General features: G+C 42.0%; 1 protein-coding gene across 2 annotated transcripts; it reads right to left on the bottom strand.

The window, feature by feature from the left end:
* Positions 1–414: 414 nt before the first annotated feature.
* Positions 415–27,844, bottom strand: pkz (protein kinase containing Z-DNA binding domains). 2 transcript variants are annotated; one of them, XM_063011690.1, is made up of 15 exons: positions 26,784–27,844; positions 25,551–25,592; positions 22,879–22,920; positions 21,859–21,978; positions 20,575–20,667; positions 20,367–20,429; positions 16,926–17,018; positions 14,722–14,814; positions 14,003–14,089; positions 6,059–6,160; positions 5,170–5,341; positions 4,944–5,084; positions 3,536–3,637; positions 3,326–3,388; positions 415–3,231 (listed from the first exon to the last, which is right to left on the bottom strand). In XM_063011690.1, exons 2-15 carry the CDS (start codon positions 25,565–25,567, stop codon positions 3,115–3,117), a joined length of 1,305 nt encoding a protein of 434 aa, XP_062867760.1. In that variant the 5' UTR covers positions 25,568–25,592; positions 26,784–27,844; the 3' UTR covers positions 415–3,114. The 2 variants fall into 2 exon arrangements, with proteins under 2 accessions (XP_062867760.1, XP_062867759.1); XM_063011689.1 differs by lacking the exon at positions 26,784–27,844 and having other exon boundaries at positions 25,551–26,395.
* Positions 27,845–27,954: the final 110 nt, after the last annotated feature.

Here is a 27,954-nt window from a genome sequence, read left to right on the forward strand (position 1 = left end):
TAAATAAGGACTAGTTTGTACTAGGTTTATGTGGAACTAAAGAACTCTGGCCTACACCAAGCCCTGACCCTGAACATCAATATCTTGCCAGGCGTTCTCATCCAACATTTTGCCTGACCTCACTAATACTCTTTAGAGTAAAAGGGCAGACTTTCATGTACAAAGCCTTCCCCAGAAAGTCTAGGCTGTTATAGTTAAATGAATTAGGGGGTTGGTTTTGGGTCAAATCCATATTAAGGCCTATGGTTCTGCAATAAGTTTTCCAACCAGCTCATGGTCAGGTATAGTGTAGTTTTGAAACCTTAATGTAGAACATCCATATTTCTCCTAAAAATCTACTAGCTTACTTACAAAATACAGTCACAGTAATGGAAAACATTCCCACTAAAATAACTCACCCTTACATAAAGCCAGTTTGATCCGTTTCTTTTAATTCATCAACAATACCAACATCAACAATTATAATATTTACATCTTAAATATTTATCTATACAAAAATGTGCTTTATGTATTTTAATATACATTTTACAAATAACACAACAGGAGACACGTGTCAGAGCCATGTAAACATAGAACACAGTCGAATGTAACACTGGAAACGGTGTATAACAGTAAACACGACACTGTTTGCAATAAGCTGGATATTTTGCATCATGTTTCAGTATAAAGGTAAACCTTGACTAATCATCTTATGTCAGAAAGAGCTTTAATGTACTGGTGTCATTATTATTAATTATGATTAGCATGGTTAGTTAGCCCTTATGATGACCTGAGCACCCATTGTGTGATATGATTTATAATGTAACAGTTAGCAAATGTTAGCATCCCTGATGTAGACTCATGAACAGGATCTTTAAAAGACCTAGAACAGCTCTTAGAATTGTAACACTGAGTCATAGCTAAAGAAAACGGATACAGATGTTGAGAATAAAGAACGGCTGACAAGAACACTGCTAGGTTTAGTGGTAAAAATGCTACATGAGGGTACCATGCTTTTTTATAGTTTGAGTTTCAGATTGTTCATACAAAACCAAAGAGCAAGCAAAACCACAGTCCCGAACAAGCATATCCAACTTAATGAAATAAATCAATGCTCACTGCTGGAGGAGCCCAGGTGGAGCGGGATATTCCACTTACACACAAATGGCAGTGCCTGCAGGAGACAAAACTGGCCACTAGTCTACTGTGTGGGAAAAGACTGGACTAAAAAGGAGGTGGGGCTTTTAATGCTGGGTGAAGCAGAACTCTCCATGCGCAAGACTGGCCTCGTGTGCGGATCCACCAAAGTATGGGTGAATAAGAAGGGGTCGTGGACTGCGCACAGCACATCCTACCTTAATGGTTGAATGTAAACCTAGAACATTTAGCAACAGTGCGAGGCTCTGTCTCAAATACGAAAATTCTCGTCCGTGTTTTGACACAGAATTGTTTGGGAGTTGTCCAAACTCAGTCACCTGAGTCGTGTTTTAGCTGCCTTAGACTTCGACATCTTGGACATTTTGACTAACCGTTTGCTACCTGAATTGCCGTAGGATTGTTAGCGCCACCTTATATAGGCACTTGAACCCTATGCGAATGAAAAATGTCAGATCACTCAACATTTTGAATTTCACAGCAAATTGCATACTACACAGGAATCAGCTCATTACGTAGGGCCTTATGTAAAAGTGTGAGTGTTAAGATGACTCCTAAGATGACTTTCTAGTAAGTGGTACGTGTGGTATTTGTTCGATTTGAAGTGGTACTTGGTCGTGCCTTGTTAATTTTAAAAGAGAGTGGTCTGATTGGTTTGAGCAGATAGGAAGGCAACAGTAAGTCAAACAACTACAGTGGTGATCAGAAAAGCATCTTAGAACTCACAGCTTAAATCTAGAGGGGGACAGAATACAACAGCAAAAAAGCACATTAAATTCCATTCCTGTTGGTCAAGCTGATGGTAGAGTGGGCACAGACTCAGCCAAAGTGCATGTTTGGGAAAGATTGCTTCGTCTGATAAAAGAAAACAATAGAATGGAACAGAATATATACACATGTACAGTAAATTCTTTTGAAGTTCTGGAAGCAGGGGTCAGAGCGTAGGGTAAACCACAGTACAGCACCAGAAAGTAGGGTCAGAATTTGGTCTAAACAGCATGGAACTAAGTACATGGACCCAACCAGCATTGTCAACACTATGTATGTAGGGAACATATCTTTGACACACATTGTGACTCCCAATACAAATCTAGCATTGTTTCTATAACCCTGGTCACTCTGGCTGTGTCCCAAATTATAGAACTGTGCAAAATAGTAGACAGAAGTAGTGCATTTTTTTTTTTTAATGTGATGTTTTTATTCTAACATACATGTTAGAACATAGTGTAGGGATGTAACGATGCACCACAAAACAGTTAATAACCGACTCAAAAATTCCACGATTCAAATCGATTTGACATGTAAAATGAATCGATATTCACTTTAAACAGCAGAGGGCGCTGCCGCTATTCACCTCGCTCAGTTGATGTCACTGGCGCTACACGACTGGTTGCCAGATTCGGGGGTTTTCAGCCAAATTGGGCTTAATTCAAAATTGTTTTGCATAGTTTGTACCTACCTCAGAAATAAAAGAGAATTCATTATTCATATATTTCGAATTTTTCTATTTTCCCCTACTTTTCCCCCCAATTTTTCTCCCCTAATCTAGTCGTGTCCAATTACCCTGAATGCGTCCTCTATACTGATTCTACCCTTAGATATTTAAGAGAAATAATAAAAGGAAACTGTCATAATTTGTCTTCAATTTCCGTTTTAAAAAATCGTAACGTGAACACAGTATCGTGAATCACATTTCATCGTGGGTAGAGTGTATCGTTCTACATTTGGGATACAGCCAGAGATTCTATTTTTGTTTACATGACATACATTGTTTGTGACTTTGGCTCTGTGGTTGAATATACTGTAGCAAGTCTGATGTTTCTCATTTTGCCATATTGTACCACATCTTTTGAGCAGCTTGTTTGTATTGTACTTCATATTTTCCTCACCTCATTAGACAGTACTAGACTGCATATACAGAATTACAGAACTGACGAATTAAAAGCTGGAGCATAGAGCTGAGAAATTCCATGTATCAGATTATCTGATAGAGTCGCTTGGGCCCAAAGGAAAACACTCTTTAAGAACGTTTTCCAATTTTTCAGCATCCGGCCTCTCCTTTGGATCTTTGGACAGCATTTGTTTGATGTACTTGTGCTAAAAAATTAAGTGAAAGAAGAAGAAATGATGGAGGGCATTGGACTATGAATGTTAGTATGTAAGTATGTTGAAGATAGAGGTCATTCCTTACCTGTGTTTTATATTTCTGACAAAATCCGTCTGGAAATGTCTGGTTTTTCAGCTCACTCAACATCTGCAACAATAGAAAATCTGGGTTTGCGAACATAGCATTTGAGAAAAAGGGAACTTTTAAATGTAACAAATAAAAAAGGAATTGTTGCATAATAAATTATCTTCCGTCACTACATGCGACTTGTGATGGCATATTACACATACTGACCTTGATTCTCTCCATCTCAGTGAACATACGCCACAGAAGCTCAAACCATATAAGTCCCAAAGTAAAGATGTCGGTTTTTTCATCATAATCCGTTTGATTTTCCTTAGGGGATAAAAACAATTAAAATAAGCTTTGACATTCCTTGGCAAACTGTGTTGTATTCATGTCCCACCTATAGCTAGATTAAGCACATAATACAAAGTGACTTACTTCATTGGTTTTGACTTAATTATACACCAATTATGCACATATTAACATTATGACCACCCTCTAATATTGTGTTGGTCCCCCGTTTGCTGCCAAAACAGCCATGACGCGTCGAGACATGGACTCCACTAGACCCCTGAAGGTGTGCTGTGGTATCTGGTACCAAGATGTTAGCAGCAGATCCTTTAACTCCTGAAAGTTGTTAGGTGGGGCCTTTATGGATCGGACTTGTTTGTCCAGCACATCCCACAGATTCTCAATTGGAATTTAAAACCCATTGTTGTGCTCCTAAAACCATTTCTGAACCATTTTTGCTCTGACACAGAGCATTATCCTGCTGAAAGAGGCCACAGCCATCAGGGAATATCGTTTCCATGTAAGGGTGTACACGGTCTGCAACAATGCTTAAGTAGGTGATACGTGTCAAAGTAACATCCACATGGATGGCAGGACCCAAGGTTTCCCAGCAGAACATTGCCCAAAGCATCACACTGTCTCCGCCGGCTTGCCTTCTTCCCATTGTACATCCTGGTGACATGTGTTCCCCAGGTAAGTGACGCAGCCACGTGATGTAAAAGAAAACATGATTCATCAGACCAGACCACTTTCTTCCATTGCTCCGTGGTCCAGTTCTGATGCTCACGTGCCCATTGTTGGTGCTTTTGGTGGTGGACAGGGGTCAGCATGAGCACCCTGACTGGTCTGCAGCCCCATACGCCACAAACTGTGATGCACTGTGTATTCAGACACCTCTCTATCAGAACCAGCATTAACTTCTTCAGCAATTTGAGCTACAGTAGCTCGTCTGTTGGATCGGACCACTGTTCTTTCCTTGGACCACTTTTGATATATACTGACCACTGCAGAGCGGGAACACCCCAGAAGAGCTACAGTTTTGGAGATGCTCTGACCCAGTCGTCTAGCCATCACAATTTGGCCCTGGTCAAACTCGCTCAGATCCTTACCCTCGCCCATTTTTCCTGCTTCTAACATCAACTTTGAGGATTAAATGTTCACTTGCTGCCTGATATATCCCACCTACTAACAGGTGCCGTGATAAAGAGATAATCAGTGTTATTCACTTCACCTGTCAGTGGTCATAATGTTATGTCTGGTCAGTGTATATAATTTAATTTATAAGCTCTGTTCAAGCAGTTTACAGATTACCAAACACCAACTTCTACCCCCAAAACTGTATTACCTGTTCAGGGCTCATGTACGTTTCAGTTCCTACATGCTTCGTCCTTTGAATTGGGTCTCCATTTGGGCCGGATATCAAAGTAGCAAGTCCAAAGTCTGCGATCTTCACATTCCCATCGTTGCCAAAAAATATATTGTCAGGCTAAATTCAAAGATGACAGAAGTCTCAGTGAACCCATTTAAATACAAAAATATATATAAGATTTTATACCTGATAAATTAATTACCTTTAAGTCTCTGTGGATGATGTTTTTGGAATGGACATACTTCATTCCACTGACAATTTGATGAAATATCGACAAGGCTTCTTCTTCTGTTCTTTCCACCTTTTTATAATTTCGCTCAGATATCCATGTAGTGAGTGTACCTCCCTCACAGAACTCCATGATTATGTACAGACTACAAAAATACAGCAAAACAATTTAAATAGCTGACTTATTTGTAAATTGTGGTTCTCTTCAGAATTATAAAAGTATGTAACCTGGTCTGGATTTATTTATTTTTATTTAAGTCTTAGAGAACTGGGGCCAGGTGGATTCTTTTTGCTTTAATTATCCTTCTGATGTGTCTAAAACACAAATGGAGTCTACTCATTGTGACTTTTATTAACTGGACACAGTCTGGGTCTGTAAGGGCCCACAAAGAAGCCATATTTTGCATTTTTAACAAACTAAAAGAAGTTTGTTTGTTTATTAGGATTTTAACGTCATGTTTTACACTTTGGTTACATTCATGACAGGAACGGTAGTTACTCCTTACACAAGGTTCATCAGTTCACAAGGTTATATCGAACACAGTCATAGACAATTTAGTATCTCCAATTTACCTCACTTGCATGTCTTTGGACTGTGGGAGGAAACCGGAGCTCCCTGAGGAACCCCACACGGACACGGGGAGAACATGCAAACTCCACAGAGAAAGGACCCAGTCCGCCCCACCTGGGGATCAAACCCGGGACCTTCTTGCTGTGAGGCGACAGTGCTACCCACTTAGCCACCGTGCCACCCAAATAAAGAAGTAATAAAACATATAAAACATAAGAATAAATAAAACATATAATCTCATGTGAATTATGAATATAATCTCATGTGAATTATGGTATTTTTTTGGACTTACTTTCTGGAAGAAGATTTGCTGCCATCCTCTGTTGATTTACCATCCTTGATCTTAGCTATGTCAGATTCAGAAATCCCTTGTTCTTGAACAGGAGGTGGAGTACTGTTAAAAAGAAAGAAGTGTTTATTATTACATAAATTTAAGCAACTTTAATATATAATGTTATATCAAATATAATATAACATATTTAATGACAACATCGAATCATATCTAAGAAAAAATAGGAAGGTGTTGAATATGTATTAAACATATCTTTTTATTTCAATCTTAAAACATTAGATTTTCAAACTGATAAATGATAAACTGTACACATAAAATCCAAACTTCAAAAATGTAAAAAATATATAGAATATAAAAACAGTGAGGAAAGATTTCTCATCCATAAGTTGCCAAGTTTTGCAGCATTTTACAGACGCTTTTATCCAAAGCGACTTACATCTATGACTGAGTACAGTTTGAGCAAGTGAGAGTTAAGGACGTTTTTCAGGGGCCCAACAGTGGCAACACCTGGTAGTGCTGGGGCTTGAACCGGCGATCTTCTGATTAACAGTCCAGTACCTTAACCGCTGCCCATATTATTTATTTACAGTTATGGCTGTTACGTGGAAAAAGGTAGGACTCAAACGCAGATTTAAAAATTAAAAGAATAATTTTATTTTAAAGCAAAATACAAAAGAAAGATAAAAATGAGCCGGTTCCCATGAACGTTCCTCAGGGCCGTAACCTTCCCAATCCACCAGGTATTGGGTGCTACCCTGAACCTTCCTACTATCCAGCAGGCGGCGGACAGTGAAGGCAGGGGCACCCTGGATGATACGAGGGGCGGGCGGTTGGGGAGGGGGTGAAACTCCCCCGCACATAAATGGTCGGAGTTAGGAGACGTGAAAGGTTGGATGCACTTTCATCCTTGGAGGAAGCTCCAACCTATATGTCACCGGGTTGATCCGCCTTACCACCTTAAACGGACCAATGTACTTGGGTGCCAACTTGTGAGGGGCACCTCTGACGGGGAGATCCCTCGTCGACACAAGGACACGTTGGCCCGGCCGGAAGGTGAGAGCCGGCTGCCGCCTGCGGTCAGCAGTGCGCTTCATGGAGCGCTGGGTGGCCACAAGTGCCTGCCTTGCTTTGCGCCAGGCGGCGCGGCAGCGGCGGACATGAAGCTGTACAGATGGGACCGCTACCTGCTGCTCCTGCTCAGGAAAGAGAGGAGGAGGGTACCGGTACTGAGCTTCAAACGGTGACATTCCTATCGCCGAATGATGCAGGGTATTGTGAGCAAATTCAGCCCACAAAAGTTTATCCGACCACGTGGTCGGATTCCCTGCCGTCAGGCACCTGAGCATCTTGCTCAGATCCTGGATGAGTCTCTCCGACTGCCCATTCGACTCAGGGTGATACCCTGAGGATAAGCTGGCCTTGGCGCCAATAAGTTGGCAAAAGGCCCGCCAGCACTGGCTTACAAACTGCGGGCCCCGATCAGACACAATGTCTGATGGGACCCCATGCGCTCTCACCACATGTTGCAGGATGATTTGCGCAGTGCCCATGGCGGAAGGTAGCTTGGGCAGCGGGACAAAGACGCAAGAATTGGTGAAGCGGTCGACAATTACCAATACCGCCGTGAACCCTCTGGACAAACCTGTAACAAAGTCCAGGGCAATATGGGACCACGGTCTGGAAGGTATCGGCAACGGATGGAGAAGCCCTCGCGGGTGCTCTCTGGGACTCTTGTTTAGAGCACACACAGAGCAGGCACGGACAAAGTCACGTACCTGGTTCTCCATCCCCGGCCACCAAAATCTTCGGCGCAGCAAGACCAGGGACTTAGTCACGCCTGGGTGCGCCGCAAACGGGGAAGAATGAGCCCACTCGAAAACCTGACGACGTACTGTAGAAGGTACGTACAGTCTGTCAGGAGGTCCCCCACCGGGGTCGGGTTCAGCCCTTTGGGCATCCCGAATGACCTTGGATATGCCCCAGGTGACTGGGGCAGCTATCTGGGTCGAGGGAATCACGGGATCAGGTCCGGTCTCCGGCCTAGTCGGTTCCCACTGCCTAGACAGGGCATCCGGTTTGCCGTTTTTGGATCCCGGTCTATACAACAGCGTAAAGTGAAACCTTCCAAAAAATAAGGACCACCAGGCCTGACGTGAATTCATCCTTTTCACTTGCTGGATGAACGACAAATTTTTGTGATCAGTCCACACAAGGAAAGGATGTTTGGCTCCCTCGAGCCAGTGTCGCCACTCATCTAAAGCCAACTTAATGGCTAGAAGTTCCCTGTCTCCGACCGGGTAATTCCGCTCAGCCGGAGTCAGGCGGTGCGAAAAGAAGGCACACGGATGCAGCTTCTTTCCTGGCCCCACTCTCTGGGACAAAACAGCCCCAACCCCGAGCTCAGAGGCATCGACTTCAACAATGAAGTATTCCTCTGGGTCTGGCAACTGCAAAACTGGAGCAGTTGTTAAGAGAGATTTCAGCCGGTCAAAGGCTTGTTGGGCCTGCACCGACCATTTAAAAGGACCCTTGCCAGTGAGGGCAGTTAAAGGGGCGGCGACAGTGCTGAAGTTCTGAATAAATCGCCGGAAAAAATTAGCAAAGCCCAAAAACCTTGGCCAACTCTCCACTGATTTAATTTTAGCCGGGTCCATGCGAAGGGTGCCCTGAGAAACAATGAACCCTAGGAAGGACACCGTAGGGGAGTGAAAGACGGACTTCTCCAGCTTGACGAAAAGCTGGTGATCGAGCAGAAGCTGGAGGACCCGTCGGACATGCCCTATGTGTTCGTCGATGGACCGGCTAAAAATGAGAATATCGTCTAGATATACGTAGACGAACTTATCAAGGGTCTCCCGTAAGACCTCATTGATAAACCTTTGGAAGACCGCGGGGGCATTCATTAACCCAAAGTGCATCACTAAATACTCATAGTGGCCCGTGGGCGTAATGAACGCAGTCTTCCATTCATCCCCCTGCCTGATCCGGATCAGGTTGTACGCGCTGCGTAAATCAAGCTTAGTAAAAACAGATGCTCGCTGAAGGGCTTCGAAAGCCGTGGCCATCAGCGGCAGCGGGTACCGATCCTTGATCGTGATGGCATTCAGACCGCGATAATCGACACAGGGGCGCAAAGTACTGTCCTTCTTGCCCACAAAAAAGAACCCTGCCCCGGCTGGGGAGGAAGAAGGACGGATAAACCCCTGTTTAAGTGCCTCACGCACATACTCCTCCATGGCTACCTTTTCTGGACCGGAGAGCGAGAAAAGGCGCCCCCCTAGGTGGAGTAGTGCCGGGCAACAAATTGATGGCGCAGTCGAACGGTCTGTGGGGGGGCAAGTCCAGCGCCCTGGACTTGCTAAAAACCTCCCGTAAATCATGGTACGCAGGAGGAACAGTGGCCAAATCCGGAATCTCCATCCTGGGTTCGGACGGATCGGAGCTCGTGCCAGCTTGCAGTAAGCACGAGTCCCGACACCGCGTTCCCAAGATGAAGATTGATCCGGAGGCCCAGTCGATCTGGGGGTTGTGTCTTTGCAACCACGAGTACCCCAAAACCACCTGGAGGTGAGGAACGTGAGTAACTAAGAAGGTGATCCGTTCCTCGTGGTCTTGCAGACGTAACGTGAGAGCTTTAGTCTGTTGGGTAATCGGGCTGCCCGCTGCTACGGCTCGTCCATCCACGGCGTGGACAGAGACCGGTATGTTTGGCGGTTGGACCTCTATCCCCAGCCTGCGCACCAGATTGATGTCAATGAAGTTCCCCACCGCGCCTGAATCTACACAGACCTTGAGGTCTGTGTCTCCCGACCCCCATGACAACCGGGCCTGAAGGAATAGGCCCTGAGCAGGGATGTTAGATCGGCCCCTCCTCGGCTCCCTGGTACGAGGATGGCCTACTCGTTTAACGGCCGTCGGGGTCGGGGTACCGAGCCCAATGGTGATGGGGCGGCCCCCTGGGTTAGCCCCAACTGCATGGGCTCGGGGTCCAGGTCGGGTGGAGAAGGTTTAGGAGGGGTCTGCGAACGGGTGAACAGGGGACAGGAACCCCGCTCCCGCTGACGGGTATCGATGGTTATGGCCAGTTTATAAAAGGCCTTAAGAGTAGATGGAAGGTCTCTAGTGGCTAACTCATCTTTGATCTTACCTCCTAGCCCGCGATGAAAAATGGCGATGAGGGCTGCCTCATCCCACCCACACTCAGCAGCTAGCGTTCGAAATTCTATTACGTAATCGGCTACTGAGTGTGCACCTTGAGTGAGCTCTAATAGCCGAGGGCCTGCCCCGCGACCTCCCGAAGGGTGAAAGAAGGTTTCTTTAAGAGCTTCCTTAAAGGTTTCTTCGGAGGCGCATTCGGGAGCATCTTGCTCCCATAAGGCAGTAGCCCACTCCAACGCCCTCCCAGTAAGGAGGGATATAATATACGCCACTTTGGACCGCTCGGTGGGGTATCGAGCGGATTGCAGCTCGAACGCTAGTGAGCATTGCAAAAGGAACCCGCGACATCTCTTAGCCTCTCCAGAAAACCTTTCTGGAGGAGGAATGGGAGTGTCCGGGGTTCTGGGTTGGCTAGCGGGGGGTACGGAGATAGGAGTGGCAGCGGTGACCGGCAACTGCTGGACGAGAGCAGCTACCCGCTGTGCCAACTCATGGATGGCCACTTCGTGTCTACCTAACGCCACCCCTTGGTGGCGTAGCGCGTCCGCGGCGGGTGAGGAATCTGCTGAGTCCATTTTTTGGTCGCACCTTTCTGTTACGTGGAAGAAGGTAGGACTCAAACGCAGATTTAAAAATTAAAAGAATAATTTAATTTTTAAAGCAAAATACAAAAGAAAGATAAAAAACTGGAACAAAAAACAATCGGAAACTCCGATGATGTCGCTGATGCTGCGGACAAAGGAAACTGAAAGGGGAAAAGAAAAAGTAATAAAGTGGGACGCGAACCTGGGTCGCACCGGTGCACGTCGGGTGCGTTACCACCGCGCTATTAGAGCACGGGTTTAATTCAAACAAGAAGCGCTGTTAAGCGCTGCGGTAGAACCGCTATAGGAGAAAGAGCTCGCTGCAGACCAACCCTGGAAGCGGTGGTCAAGGCGGAGCACAATCGGCGAACACTTTAGCTGTGCTTCACCGAGAGAAAGCGTGCCGATCTGAAAAAGAGAGAAATTTAATTAGCGAGAACAGACACAGCTAAGGTCGGGATTCGAACCGGGGATGAAGGCTTGTCAGCCGAGTGCTTTACGGCGTCGCCACCCAGCGGTTGCGAGATCGGGACACAATATCGGTTATGCGCTATTAGAAGAGGCTTTCACTGGCACACGGTGCTAACGGTTAGCAAAGCCGCTAGCGTAAAACCGGCACGAGGAAAACAAAAGCAGTGCGAGGACTGCACGGCGTCGCACCACACTGGCCCTAGAAGAGATAAAGCAACGCTATTTACCTCGACCTTTCAGTCTACACACCCGACTGGCCTAAATGCCACCCGGGGATACCTGCTGACCCTAAAAAAGGAGCGTGGGCGAGCTGCCACTGAGAGAGAAAAGAACAAAAGGTGCGACGCCCGGCCAGCTCACAGCTGCGGGCGATCACCGCTAATTAGATGGCTTCCTATTAGAAGCCTTTGTTTCCTGAGCTCTGTAACGCCTGCTTCGCTGGGAACCCGGGAGTCGTTCACCAGCTACCGCAGGCATCCTAATAATGGCATTTAGCAGACGACTCACATTATGACTAAATCCAGTGCAAGAGATGAAGGGTTAGGACCTTGTTCAGCAGTGCCAACTTGGCAACAGTGGGGCTTAAACTAGAGACAGACAGACAGTACGAACAATGCTTAACGCAAACAAAGCATAACGTGACTTATTGTATTAAAACAACAGAGGAATTTAATTAGTGGAAAGAACTTATGAGCAGTAATAATTAAGAGCGGTTTAGTGCTCCTGTGTCTGTCTTTTAGTACTTTAAGTCACATTAAGCTTTTTTTTAATAACGATTGGTGTTTTAGACTCTCGGGAAGCTGATTCTCAGCACCCTGAGCTATAACACAAGTGTAAAGTAAAACAGCGAGTGAAACTACAACTAAACACAGATACACGTGGATGCTTTTAGAGTGGATTTGGTGGTTATTCCACACAAATGCAGATTCGTCTCATTTTCCCACTTTGATGACGTTTTACCGCACCGATCAAGCCAAGAGCTGAACAAAGCGCCAGTTTGCGCTTCTCACGTGTACGTGCCTTAAGAAACCCTTGATTACAACCTAATCAGTGAGTCATAACCAGGTTTACGAATAATAGAATGCTTAGTCATGATGCGTAGCTGAATTACAGAAAACATACAGAAAGCCAATGAAAAAAATGTTTACTCCAAACTGTAGATGGGTGGCAAGTTACTATGCTAAATTGAATTACTCTTTTGTTCATGATGATTTTTGTGAATACAAACATCTTGCTGTAGAGTTTCACTGGTGAATTTTAGTTTTGCATGCTTTTCAAATTTTGTTGTTTGGCTAATTATCAGCTATGGCTGGGAATATGCTAACTAGTTGATTAGGTATTGATCATTTTTCCAAGATAAAATATTAAATTCTGTGATTTTTCTCTCGTTTAATATTTACATTTCATTTATCGTTGTGTTTTTGTCGTTTGATTTTGATTTATATGAGTTTTTTCGGCAGGTCGGCACTGACGCAGCTAATGAAGATTCATTTAAACTATAAAAATGAAAGTAATAACCAATCATAAAGAAACACTAACCTGATAACTCCTCAAAGCTTAGGTAGGAAAGTATTGAAGAGCAGAAAGAAGTAGAAGTAGCAGAAGAAACGGAGACTTGTTGTAATAGAAGCAGAGGAAGACGCAGCTAAAGGAAATTAACAGGATGTAAGGTTAAGCAAGGCTTGAAAATAGTAAGGTAAGACAGTGGGAGACACACTGACAGAATGAAAGTAGATGAGCATCATTTTGACCCAACTAGGTGTTTTATATTAATAACAATGTACTGTAGTTCTAAGTTAGTGGTTTCATTTTTGTGAACCCTTTAGGAAACTGCTGCAGACTGAGGTAGCTGGAAAACTTTAAGAAGCATATGCATGTCTATATGATCTCCAAAGTACCAAGAATAAGCCTGATATATTCATGTAATGTAATGTTAAAAGCATATAAGGAATTGTCTTAAGCAGATTACAGCTAAGAGGTGGAAACCTGATCTGACCCATGTGAATTTAGCAGGACGAATTGAAGTGTAGGTTGAAATATCATTGTCATCTTGCGAAAAAAAAAGGCTTTTTACGAGCTGCAGGAGCTGATCTTGCTGGAATGGTTCAAAGGTAGTGTTTAACAGTGTTAGACACTTACTAATTAGCAAAGTTAGCTAGTTAGCAAATTATTATACACTGATCTACGTATTAGGACATAAAATAAATAAATAATGGAGTCGAAAGGGAGCTATATTTTAACGTCTAGCCAATTCTAAAAGCATGTCCGTAGTTTATCCCTATTGCAGATATTGTTTGCAAACACTTCCACTCTAGTTAAAGATTATGAAGCTTTAGCTGTTAGCCTCACTTCAAGGAACCAGAACAAAGGAACCACAAAGTCTCGCTGTCCCTTGTTAAACTGTTGGTAAATCGAATACTAGCAATACCTGCAGTTCTGTATCTTCTTTTCATTTTACTTCCAATTCCCCTCTCATTGTAGTCGTATCCAATTACCTGATTGCATTACACTTTCCCTATACTGATGCTGACCTCCACTCTATGAAAGAAAAGCTGTGAGTAATGCCAAGTTCACACTACATGACTTTCCAAATCGTCAGGTCGCTGTACAGTTCACACTACACAACTGGATCTCTTGTAATCCCATTTGGCTACGCGAACAGCATGGATTGTTCTATAGAGTTGGAGGTTAATAAATATTTTTTGCAATGCAAATATGTTTCTGGTCCTACCGTCTTAAATTACTATCTGCCATTGATTCACTGGACTCAGCACCGAACGATGTAGAGGAATCTTGTTTTTGATCAGCACCGGATGTACTAAAACAAAACAAAATTAAAATTTGTTGTCAGAGAGAATCATTTAAACAGATCAGTGTAATAGACAAACATAAAAAGAAATTACATCCTTTTAACAGAAACGTAGGAGCAATTATCATTTTTTGGGGTGGTTCTTTAGAGCCTTTTGTACCTACAAGGGTTGCCACAGCAGAAATTCCTCCTGCCATCCCAATCCCCTGTATGTCCTCCCTCATTGTAACCATAAAGCCTTACTAACTTTCCCCTACGATCCTACCTGGGCTGTCTCTAATAAACCCGTTTCTAATTTTGTCCAGTCACCACCCCCAGTTCCCTCTACTGTCTTTTACAGCTATACAAGCTATACCCCCCCCCCCCCCCCCCCCCAACTTGCTTCTTTTCACCTGCATGAGGGGGGTTCACACAGGGATCGGTATAGCGCAAAGAGAGTCAAGAATTTATCATTATTCACTGTCTCTGTGCAGGTGGCATCCACCAGCCAGCAGACCCTTCAGCTCTTCCTCCCTCAGACATAGCCAATCACGTCTGCTATCGGTCCAGCCGGCCGGGCAACAGCAGAGCTGAAGCCAAACAAGAAAGACCTCTTTTTATTCATTACAATGTCTATCAGATAGCCAGCTATCAATATTTACCTTGAATCTGAAGGCACTTTGGATCCACTGTTGTCAGAGGTGTCAGAACTGTCAGAGCTGGTTGATTCTGGTTCTTTAATAAGATCAAGTGATCTGCAAAAGAGCAAAAACATCAAGATATTATTAAAATAACTTAATTTTAACTGCTTGTAATGTTGTTTTTATTGCAAATCACTTCATACAAATATATGAATATTTACATATATAATGGAAGCAGTAGTATAGATTATATCCAATATTTACATATAATTATGATTATAGAAATGAAAATATCAAAGAATTATATGTAGTTGTGATATGTGTCAGTTTGTGCACAAGTTAAAGTCCTGCTGATTTTGGAGCCATATGGTGTTTTGAGAGCTACGCACTGCCATCTATGATCAACCCACCCTTGTGCAGTTGCTTCAACTGACCAGCAGATGTCGTAATTACAGCATTAATAGGTTAGCAAGCACATTTGACTGCTGCAGTAACACATTCTAAACAAGATGCCAGTTCATCACAGGGCCTCTGCCCTACTGCAGACCCCTACCCTGACCGAGGAGGGACGTATTTAACACACGCCCCCTCCGACACATGTGCACTTTAAACAGGAATCAGTATTGCAAAAAAAGAGTCACACTGAGTGCAATGACTCCTCGTCTCAATCAGCCAAAAGAGGCTGTAACTGCAGCAGAAATGAGGAATCCCTTTGGCCGTCGACCCTCAGACATAGCCGTGTTCTTGTAGACACCAGACTGACCGATAGCACCGCCAAGATTTCAACACGGATCCAACACGGTCAGTAGACATTAATTCATTAAAATATATGAAATAACATTTATTGATTATTGATTAATTGGTAAGAGTGGCACTTAGCCAATAAAAGTTTTTTTGGAACCACAAAGTGAACACCCTGGTGAGGAGAAAGCTGGCATCTGGGGAAAAAGTAGAGGGAGTCAAGGAACAAGGGGAAGCTTGGCGTTCAGAAACAGAGATAATCTCTGATAGCAAGTGGCAAGTCTGGTGAGGAGTGGAGAAAAACCAGGGGCTTTTAAAAACAGATCGGAGCCAGGTGTGCATGGTTAGCAAAGGGGGAGATCTATTGGTTGAACTATTAGAATGAAAATGGGCCAGTTCCCTTCAGCGCCACCAGATGCCGCCAAAGCTTTGCTAAGGTGGGACTCCTGACATTGATATTATTGACCAAACAATTATTATTATTGATTAAACAAAAACACCAAAAGCCATCTAGTATGTAGTATATACAAAACAAAGACATTGGAAAGAGTTAGTAATAAGCTTAAACTTAATATAGAAATACACTCCCCTCCAAAAGTATTGGAACAGTGAGGCCAATCCCTTTATTTTTGCTGTAGACTGAAAACATTTGGGTTTGACATTAAAAGATGAATATGAGACAAAAGATCAACATTTTAGCTTTTATTTCCAGGTATTTACATCTGGATCTGATACACAGTTCAGAAGATAGCACCTTTTGTCTGAATCCACCCATTTTTCTTGTGAGCAAAAGTATTGGAACATGTGACTGTCAGGTGTGTTTTGTTGCCCAGGTGTGTCCTGTTACATTGATTATTCAAACAATGAAAAGCGCTGAATGTCTACACCCAGTTTCTGATTTGGGTTTTGTGCAGACTGTGCATTTATAATTAATGGAGTAACCAATATGAATGTTTGGAATGTCCTGAAGAAGAAAGTCGTCACTGGTGTACTAAGTAACAGATGTCGAACAGGTAGACCAAGGAAAACAACAGCAGTTGATGACAGAAACATTGTGCGTGCTGTAAAGAAAGACCCTAAAACAACTGTTCGTGACATCAGCAACAACCTCCAGAGGGCAGGAGTGAAGGTATCACAATCTACTGTTTAGTGATGTCAATGGGTCACAGGCTTGATGTAGTTATTGCAAGCAAAGGATTTGCAACTGAATATTAAGTCTTATTCACTTTAATCTGTTCCAATACTTTTGCTCACATGAAAAATGGGTGGGTTCAGACAAAAGAGCTATCTTCTGAACTGTGTATCAGATCCAGATGTAAATAGCTGGAAATAAAAGCTGAAATGTTGATCTTTTGTCTCATATTCATCTTTTAATGTCAAACCCAAATGTTTTCAGTCTACAGCAAAAACAAAGGGATTGGCCTCACTGTTCCAATACTTTTGGAGGGAAGTGTATATAAATGTAAATGGTTTTCTTCACTTACTTTATTAAGATATGACTAAAATCCCCTCCTAATTTATCAGCATTCAACTCATCAGAGGCTGAGCCTTTTGATCCTTGTTCTTGAACAGGTGATCTGAAAAGAACAAGTAATAATCTTAGTCTCTAATGATTTCAAATAATGTGTGTGATGCAAACCATAATACCAATGTTCTGACTTGAATGAGAGCCACACAAGTAAGACAAAAACAAATCTGTGTTGGAAGTGAAACTACTCTAATGCATCTTTTTCACTGCATGATACCTGATGGTAGGGTATGTTTTCAGTGGTCCCTTATTTAGTGGTTGTTTAGTACCCGTGCTAAATTTTGTTACCAGGAAGCAAGTATACCAAAGTGAGCTATATACAGTACAAGCCCAAATGAGAAAAAGTTGGGACAACATGGAAAATACAACACAGAGTTTCTTACATTTATTTTGGGACAATAAAGCATTTACCACTTTGTAATGTTGCTATTACTTTTCACCACACTTAAACAATGTTTTGGCACCGAGGAGACCAAACGATTTATTGTTTTAGCTTTTTTTTTTGTCCTGTTCTTCCTGCAAACACATCTTAAGATGTGCAACAGTACGGGGTCGTTGTCGCATTTTTGTTTCAAAATTCTCCACACATTCTCTATTGGGGACAGGTCAGGACTGCAGGCAGGCCAGTCCAGTACCCGTACCCTCTTCTTCCACAGCCATGCCTTTGTAATGTGTGCAGCATGTGGTTTTGCATCGTATTGTTGAAAAATGCTGGACGTCCCTGGAAAAGACGACGTCCTGAAGGCAGCACATGGTGCTCTAAGATCTCAATGTACTTTTCTGCATTAATGCTGCCATCACAGAAGTGTAAATGACCTTTACCAAGGGCACTGTCACGACCCTATACCATGACAGACCCTGGCTTTTAGACTTGGACAGTCTGGATGGTCCTTTTTGTCTTTGGTCAGAAGTTCCATTTTTTCCAAAAAAGAGCTGGAATGCTGATTCATCTGACCACAGTACACGTTTCCACTGTGTAATGGTCCCTCCTGGATGCCTCTGAGCCCAGAGAAGTCGACGCCGCTTTTAGACATGGTTAACATAAGGCTTCTTTTTTGCACAGTAAAGTTTTAAGTGGTATTTGTGCATGTAACTCTGTATTGAAGTGCTTGACAAAGGTTTGCCAAAGTAATCCCTCACCCATGTGGTTATATCAGCTATTGTTGAGTGGTGGTTCTTGATGCAGTGCCGTCTGAGGGATTGAAGATCACGGGCGTTTAGCTTAATCTTGCGCCCTTGGCCTTTAGCTCACACTGAAATTCCCCCCATTCATTGAATGGTTTAATGATATTATGCACTGTAGAGGGAGAAATATGCAAATCCCTTCCAATCTTTCTTTCAGGTACATTGTTTTTGAACATTTCAATAATTTTCAATCAATCATGTTGACAAACTGGAGATCCTCTGATCATCTTTACTCATCAAAGACTCAGTCTTTCCTGGATGCTGATTTTTTTACCAAACCATGATTACAATCACCTGTTTGGAATCACATCATTTTTTAGTTTATTTTTTTTTACTTACATTACTAGCCCTAAATTGCCCCTGTCCCAACTTTTTTTGGAATGTGTTGCAGGCCTGAAATGCAGGAATGGAGGTAAAATAACTAATGAAATAAAGATGAGCAGATAAAACAAGAAATATCTCAGGTTCAAACTGTCTGCAATGAAATAAAAGTCAAAGTACATGTACGGAACACTGCATTTTAATTTTATTTGCATTTTCCATACTGTCCCAACTTTTTCTGATTTGGGGTTGTACATAATTTCCATATTTTGTAATGTACAGTGTATCACAAAAGTGAGTACACCCCTCACATTTCTGCAAATATTTCATTATATCTTTTCATGGGACAACACTATAGACATGAAACTTGGATATAACTTAGAGTAGTCAGTGTACAGCTTGTATAGCAGTGTAGATTTACTGTCTTCTGAAAATAACTCAACACACAGCCATTAATGTTTTAATAGCTGGCAACATAAGTGAGTACACCCCACAGAGAACATGTCCAAATTGTGCCCAAATGTGTCGTTGTCCCTCTCTGGTGTCATGTGTCAAGGTCCCAGGTGTAAATGGGGAGCAGGGCTGTTAAATTTGGTGTTTTGGGTACAATTCTCTCATACTGGCCACTGGATATTCAACATGGCACCTCATGGCAAAGAACTCTCTGAGGATGTGAGAAATAGAATTGTTGCTCTCCACAAAGATGGCCTGGGCTATAAGAAGGTTGCTAACACCCTGAAACTGAGCTACAGCATGGTGGCCAAGGTCATACAGCGGTTTTCCAGGACAGGTTCCACTCGGAACAGGCTTCGCCAGGGTCGACCAAAGAAATTGAGTCCACGTGTTCGGCGTCATATCCAGAGGTTGGCTTTAAAAAATAGACACATGAGTGCTGCCAGCATTGCTGCAGAGGTTGAAGACGTGAGAGGTCAGCCTGTCAGTGCTCAGACCATACGCCACACACTGCATCAACTCGGTCTGCATGGTCGTCATCCCAGAAGGAAGCTGACGCACAAGAAAGCCAGCAAACAGTTTGCTGAAAACAAGCAGTCCAAGAACATGGATTACTGGAATGCCCTGTGGTCTGACGAGACCAAGATAAACTTGTTTGGCTCAGATGGTGTCCATCATGTGTGGTGGCGCCCTGGTGAGAAGTACCAAGACAACTGTATCTTGCCTACAGACAAGCATGGTGGTGGTAGCATCATGGTCTTGGGCTGCATGAGTGTTGCTGGCACTGGGGAGCAGCAGTTCATTGAGGGAAACATGAATTCCAACATGTACTGTGACATTCTGAAACAGAGCATGATCCCCTCCCTTCGAAAACTGGGCCTCATGGCAGTTTTCCAACAGGATAACGACCCCAAACACAACCTCCAAGATGACAACTGCCTTGCTGACTAAGCTGAGTGTAAAGGTGATGGACTAAACCCAATTGAGCACCTGTGGCGCATCCTCAAGTGGAAGGTGGAGGAGTTCAAGGTGTCTAACATCCACCAGCTCCGTGATGTCATCATGGAGGAGTGGAAGAGGATTCCAGTAGCAACCTGTGAAGCTCTGGTGAATTCCATGCCCAGGAGGGTTAAGGCAGTGCTGGATAATAATGGTGGTCACACAAAATATTGACACTTTGGGCACAATTGGGACATGTTCACTGTGGGGTGTACTCACTTATGTTGCCAGCCATTTAGACATTAATGGCTGTGTGTTGAGTTATTTTCAGAAGACAGTAAATCTACACTGCTATACAAGTTGTACACTGACTACTCTAAGTTATATCCAAGTTTTATTTCTATAGTGTTGGCCCATGAAAAGATATAATAAAATATTTGCAGAAATGTGAGGGGTGTACTCACTTTTGTGATACACTGTATGTGTTTTTGGAACTTACTGGTCTGTGAATTGAATACCATCGTCAGTGCTGGCTGATTCAGAGGAAGTTTTGTAGCAGTATCTGAAACACATGCCCACATGTTAAATGTTATATTAAATGCTAACTGCTTATGAAGTATCGGAAAAAAGAAATACTGTTTGTGGGACGCTCGGGTGAAAAACAATATAGAATTGTTAGCTACAAAGAATTGCCATGTGCAACTTACTGCTTAACATCTACAGGAAGCAGACACATATGGTATCGGATAATGTTTGGATTGTTAAGTCTGGCCAGTGCCTCAACCTCCTTAGCGGCATCACTTAGACAGAGAGAAAAAAAATCAATATATAATGATATATATATATATATATATATATATATACTGTATATATATATATATATATATATACTGTATATAATATAAAATATTCTAAAGGAACAAATACAGAACCTACAACATCACACTTATGCAGAACTGCTGTTTTTATTTTAACTTTTACACACAGAACATTTACCAGCATTTTTTGCTTGTTTAACAAAAGTGTCTACAATTGGAAGATGTGGATGTCAATCAAACGCGAGGGACCAATTAGAACTGATGCAGAGTTGAGATGTTTTCGTTAAAGTTCCGTCACGTTTTTAGTTTATTAAAAACCAAAGCGCGCTTATTACTGAACCCTGCTATCTGTGGCTAAACGGGTAACGGTGTAGTTTGTTTTATTTCATAACACTCATGGATTAATCGTTGGGGATGTGAGAGATCTCCAACAAGACCGATTTATCCAGGTCTGATTTTTTATTAATAAAGCGATTTTTATTATGTTTAAACAGTGTTTTTAGTGTGGCAGTAGTAGATGATTTTTTTAAATGTTAAAAGTTTAAGTAGATCAGGGTGTTTAAATTTTTAATTGGCTGTTGCAGATGAGTTGTAGATGTTAATGATGTCATCAAGCGTGAGTGGCAATAAACGACACTTGTCATGTAATGTGATTTACATATATATTGTCTGGCCCTTTAAGAATGTTAAGTGTACAATGCTAGGGTATAGGGAGCGATGGTGTAGGGAAGAGATTAGAAAATTATAGTCTCTGGCTGTGCTATGTTGTTCTGTGTTTGCAAGGTTAAAGTAGCGTTCTCATGAAACCTCTCTCGAATGTTTGAACATTTCATTATTTTTACAACACTCTGTTGGAACATATCTTCGTGTGTTATTTGCTTTACACACAAACAATGGCCTTTTTTACATTAAGTGTTATTTACATTAAGCAACAGTATCGGATCGGATTACACGTTTTTTTTCCTTTCGATATCCAATCCAGTGATTTGGGCCAATATCGGACCAATACTGAGTATTGGATCGGTGCCAGCCCTATCCAAAATACTGAATAAAAAAGGATGTCAATAACCAATAAATCGTTTTTATTTACATTTTTCTACAGTTCCATTTTTTTTTTTTTTAATTAGAAAGAACAATGTTAAAATGTATTCTGAAAGTGTTATATATGCTCACCTGTTATATTTAACACACTTGATTGCATACACCACTTTATCCACTTTATGTTTTACTTTGTAAACATTACTAAAGCCTCCACTTCCCAATTTACTCAACACTTCAAAGTTATCAGAAAGCCTACAAGGGAAAAAAAATGAAAATTAGACATTAACCTTATATATTTACAGGACTTTGACTTAATAATGTGGATTAATGCAATTAAAACACTCAAGTGAAAAAACCTACAAATCTTAAAACACAACCACCAGGTCCAGGTATTAAACATCGCTTTCTTCTTGTCTACAGCTTATGCAAAAACAGTAAGCTGTAGAATGTTTACAGTAGGGGAAATAAGAGTCTACATTATTTTACTGGTGCTTTTTTCCTTGCAGATTTTTGTCAGTCATACAATGTTGTTTTAGTGTTGGTGTGATTTTTGCTTTTAGTGGTTCATTTTGCATTTATGGGCAACCGTAAATGGGCACACATACATTTTTGTTGACATTTTCAGCATTTAGCAAATGCTTTTATCCAAAGTGACTTACAGTACTGTAAAAGTTAACAGTCTAAGCAATTGAGGGTTAAGAGTCCTGCTCAAGGGCCCAGCAGTGGCAACCTAGCAGTGGTGGGGCTTGAACCAGTGACCTTTTGCCACACAGCCTTAGTCCATAAGTCAGTTCAAAAACCTGACATACTAGCATAAGCAGAATTTGTAATCCATTGCATACACTACGATATGGCTGGCCTGTGATGGATAGTAGCTTCAGTGTGTTAGGACTGTCTGTAACTAGTCCTTCATCAGTGTGACATCATGACAGAATTTCGCTGGCTGGATATTTTTATAGGCAAACTATTGTCAGGCCAGTGATGGGATGAAGTCAGTGTGGGTTTCATCTGGGTAGACAAGCGTGTTTCCATGCAACGGATTGACGCCCGTTCCAGGGTCCATTCCCGCCTTGCATTCAAGATCCATCACAAGTGTAAAAGCAGTTTAAGAAAATTAAAGCATTAATAAGCAAAAACAAATGATATACTTACTCAAATTTTGAGCATTTATCCAGTGAAGGAAGACTGCCATCACTGTGAATAAAAGAGAAAATCATGTGATGTATAGCAAACTAAAACAATCAAGTCACATCTAAATGTAAATGTTTACAGCGTATGTTAATGCAGCATTTTTCACATTTCTTTTCAAGCAACCCACATTTTGTCCATGATTTTTACCACGACCCAGGTAACACAAACATTGCATAAAAACAAAACACAAAATGTAAACTTTATTAATAAAAATAGTGGCAATCTGGTCCCACTGTGGTTTACAAGATTAAACGTAAAGTCTCCACAAGGGGGCGTTCGTGTACAAGTTTATTTTGTGTTTATTTAATTATTAATATTTTTCTCTGTGACCCATTTTTTGTCTCGCGACCCACCCAAGGGTCATGACCCAGAATTTGAAAAACCCTGGCTTAGTGGACAAGTGACCACAAAATTGTTCCAGTTCCAAAACAACTAGTGAAATTTTTGCCTATTCTTGCTTGATACGAGCCTTCAATTGCTCAACAGTCCATAGTCCTTGTTGTCTCATTCTTCTCATCAAGGTGCTTCATACAGTGTATCACAAAAGTGAATACACCGCTCACATTTCTGCAGATATTTAAGTATATATTTTCATGGGACAACACTGACAAAATGACACTTTAACACAATGAAAAGTAGTCTGTGTGCAGCTTATATAACAGTGTAAATTTATTCTTCCCTCAAAATAACTCAATATACAGCCATTACTGTCTAAACCACCGGCAACAAAAGTGAGTACACCCCTAAGAGACTACACCCCTAAATGTCCAAATTGAGCACTGCTTGTCATTTTCCTTCCAAAATGTCATGTGACTCGTTAGTGTTACTAGGTCTCAGGTGTGCATAAGGAGCAGGTGTGTTCAATTTAGTAGTACAGCTCTCACACTCTCTCATACTGGTCACTGAAAGTTCCAACATGGCACCTCATGGCAAAGAACTCTCTGAGGATCTTAAAAGACGAATTGTTGCGCTACATGAAGATGGCCAAGGCTACAAGAAGATTGCCAACACCCTGAAACTGAGCTGCAGCACAGTGGCCAAGATCATCCAGCGTTTTAAAAGAGCAGGGTCCACTCAGAACAGACCTCGCGTTGGTCGTCCAAAGAAGCTGAGTGCACGCGCTCAGCGTCACATCCAACTGCTGTCTTTGAAAGATAGGCGCAGGAGTGCTGTCAGCATTGCTGCAGAGATTGAAAAGGTGGGGGGTCAGCCTGTCAGTGCTCAGACCATACGCCGCACACTACATCAAATTGGTCTGCATGGCTGTCACCCCAGAAGGAAGAACTTTTTTATGGCATCCTCAAGCGGAAGGTGGAGGAGTGCAAAGTCTCGAATATCCGCCAGCTCCGTGATGTCGTCATGGAGGAGTGGAAAAGCATTCCAGTGGCAACCTGTGAAGCTCTGGTAAACTCCATGCCCAGGAGAGTTAAGGCAGTTCTGGGAAATAATGGTGGCCACACAAAATATTGACACTTCAGGAACTTTCACTAAGGGGTGTACTCACTTTTGTTGCCGGTGGTTTAGACATTAATGGCTGTATATTAAGTTATTTTGAGGGAAGAATAAATTTACAGTTATATAAGCTGCACACAGACTACTTTTCATTGTGTCAAAGTGTCATTTTGTCAGTGTTGTCCCATGAAAAGATATACTTAAATATCTGCAGAAATGTGAGGGGTGTACTCACTTTTGTGATACACTGTACATTTTTAAAATAAGACTGATCTGGACTGTAGACAGACCGGTCAAGCACACACACTGTTTCAACAAAGCCAGGTGCAAAATGAAGCCTGACATTGTCTTGTTGAAATAACCACAGATTTCCTGGGAAGAGACACTGTCTTGATTGCAGCATACACCAATCAGCCAGAACATTAAAACCACCTCCTTGTTTCTACACTCATTGTCCATTTTATCAGCTCCACTTACCATATAGAAGCACTTTGTAGTTCTACAATTACTGACTGTAGTCCATCTATTTCTCTGCATGCTTTGTTAGCCCCCTGTCATGCTGTTCTTCAATGGTCAGGACTCTCCCAGGACCACTACAGAGCAGGTATTTGGGAAGTGGATCATTCTCAGCACTGCAGTGACACTGACATGGTGGTAGTGTGTTAGTGTGTGTTGTGCTGGTATGAGTGGTAAAGTATGTTAAGAAATGAACTACAGTCAGTAATTGTAGAACTACAAAGTGCTCCTATATAATAAGAGGAGCTGATAAAATGGACAGTAAGTGTAGAAACAAGGAGGTGGTTTTAATGTTATGGCTGATCAGTGTGTCTTTTCAACTATATACCATTTAGTCGATGGTATACCTTCACACATATGCAAGCCACCCATGCCATGACACATGTTGGCTTTCAAAAACAGTCTCAATGGCCATTTTAATGTTTTAAATGTAAGCCTATTCTAGAAACAACTATATTAAAGACGTATTTGCTGAAGTGGTTGTTTTGTTTGAGCAATATATTAGAAGCTTTCAGACTTGTATGGGCATGGGCTACAGGATGTTTATTAGGGTTGTAGACTAAAAGTCAGTTGCCAAATAAATATATTTGTATTGATATACACCTACATTTACAAATGCATTGTTTTAGGTGGATGTTAGTGTCAGAGACTAAATACATACTTACTCTGAAAAGTAACTCATTTTCAGTAATTAAAGATCTTCGTCACTGCAAGAAAATCATACAATGTAATATGCAGAAAACAGTCAGTTGATGCCCCACTAACAACACTCATCTGTATGTTATTGACATGACCCAATATTAATTAAGAGATTAAAAAATAAGAAGTCCAATCTACAGGTTTTAATCTTTAGGGTAAAATAAAATTACAATGCTGATAATGATAATTGTGTTGGACTCAAAATAATCCCATTAAATGTAAGAATTCAGTCAAAACTAAATGTAAATAATTATATTTTCAAGCACCACCGTTGAAGGCCAAAAAGTCACACTGACTTAGGACAGTGGTAAAATGCTATATAAAAAGCTATTTAATTGAAAACATCACAACAAAGACATATTCAGTGTTTTACCTTTTCAGTCTCATTGATACATGTAAAAACTGATATTTCTGTAATGTTGAGACAGAAGCAATGTACAAACCCAATTTCAGAATTTGGGACAGTGAAAATGCAAGTGAGTCCTTGATCAACTGCAAATTCTTTTCACCTCTATTTGACATGTTCTCCTACACATCTGCAGTAACTGCATCTTTTTTTCTCGTGTGTAGGCGCCATCGATCAGCCGGCAGAGGTCGTAAGTGCATCGGTTTTTAGGAATTCCTTCCAGCACCTTCCATTGAACAACAAGCCAATCATTGTTCACCCAGTCTGCTAGGACAAGAGCTAAGCTTTACTGCTGAGTCACCTCAGCGCCACTGATACTGATTTTTGACCAATGTCCTGAATTCTTTAATAATATATGGACTGTAGATGGTACAATCCATTCTTGCAATTGTGTGTTAGAAACCATGCATTGCTCAAACAATGCTTCTTTAATATGCTGTACATATATTTAAAATAATAATAAAAAATGATTAGTTTTACATGTTTTTTTTGCATTCTACTTACTGTCCCAACTTTTGTGGAAACTGGGTTGGAAAAAAAAGCATTAGTGTATATGTGTATTACATAGTAATAATACTATATAACATCGTATTGCGGGGTTTCTCCACTCCAGTCGATGAGCGTAGTGCCCTGTATAGTGTTAACTTTCATTTTCAGATAAAGCACGAGGTGATTCGCGTCATCAGTGGAAAGTCCTAAAACATGCTGGCTCATGTCTATGGAAAGTCTGGAACGTTTACAACCTCTGCTGTAAGCTATGAACTATGTAAAAATAATTAAAAACGTTTCTCACCATTCGTTCTCTGACTCCAAATCCCAGCTTTTAGATGCTGCGCACATAAGAGATTGTGAACTTCCTGTTTCCTGTCTTACACTTTCTCTTCTTCTGTGATTTTTGGCAGACTGACTGCTGCCTCTCTCCGTTGGATATTATTACTACACATACTTCCCAAATTTCTGAACACGGGCCTATGGCATGAAGGAAACATATTTAGCTTCTCCACCCGTTTATTTATACTCCAGCCCACAGTGGACCAATCATATACACTGTCGGGTCACATTAGGGTGATATGACCGCCAGCTTATATCCAGAGGAACCGCCGTGTGCAGCACGGACAGCACCTAGACGGGCATCGATTGACTCAATAAAGTCCTGGCAGGTCGTCACAGGTATCTGGAGCCATGCTGACTGCAGTACATCCCACATCTGCCAAAAGGGACGTAGGAAAGGATCCACAGATCAAACACGACGATCTTCCCCTCACCTGGATCCCCTGTTCCATGCCACCTTCCTCCTCTTCAGACTCCAGTGTTCCCGTCTGTCCCAGCTGCCTCTTTCTCAGCCTCCTGGTTCCCTCGCTTTTGTCGTCATCACCTGTTCCCATGCCACCTCCCCCCTCTTTAAACTCTTCAGTGTTCCCGTCGGTCCCACCTGCCTCTTTCTCAGCCTCCTGGTTCCCTCACTTTTGTCGTCATCACCTGGATCCCCTGTTCCATGCCACCTTCCTCCTCTTCAGACTCCAGTGTTCCTGTCAGTCCCTCCTGCCTCTTTCTCAGTCTTCTGGTTCCCTCGCTGCACCTTCCAAGTATTCCTGCCCTGAGTCTTCAGGTTTTGTCGTCATCATCTGGATCACTTCTTCCACACCATCTTCCTCCAACCTAGCTTTCATCGTCCTGCTGGTTACGCCTGCCTCTGTTCCAGTATCCTGGTCCCCTGTTGTGAGTCTATTTGTTTTGGAAACCTGTTAAAATCTACCTCTGAGTCCTTGGTGTGGTGTTCGCTTTGTGGTTCCAAAAAACCTTTGGGCATCTATACAGACAATGATTGGCTCATTTGAAGTGTAGGAATGCCAGAAGGCTCCAAAAATAAATAAAGAAAGAAAGAAAGAATACATATATATATATATATATATATATATATATATATATATACAGTGTATCACAAAAGTGAGTACACCCCTCAC

The sequence above is a fragment of the Trichomycterus rosablanca genome, chromosome 16 (assembly GCF_030014385.1).
Source record: "Trichomycterus rosablanca isolate fTriRos1 chromosome 16, fTriRos1.hap1, whole genome shotgun sequence".
Lineage (NCBI taxonomy): Eukaryota > Metazoa > Chordata > Actinopteri > Siluriformes > Trichomycteridae > Trichomycterus > Trichomycterus rosablanca.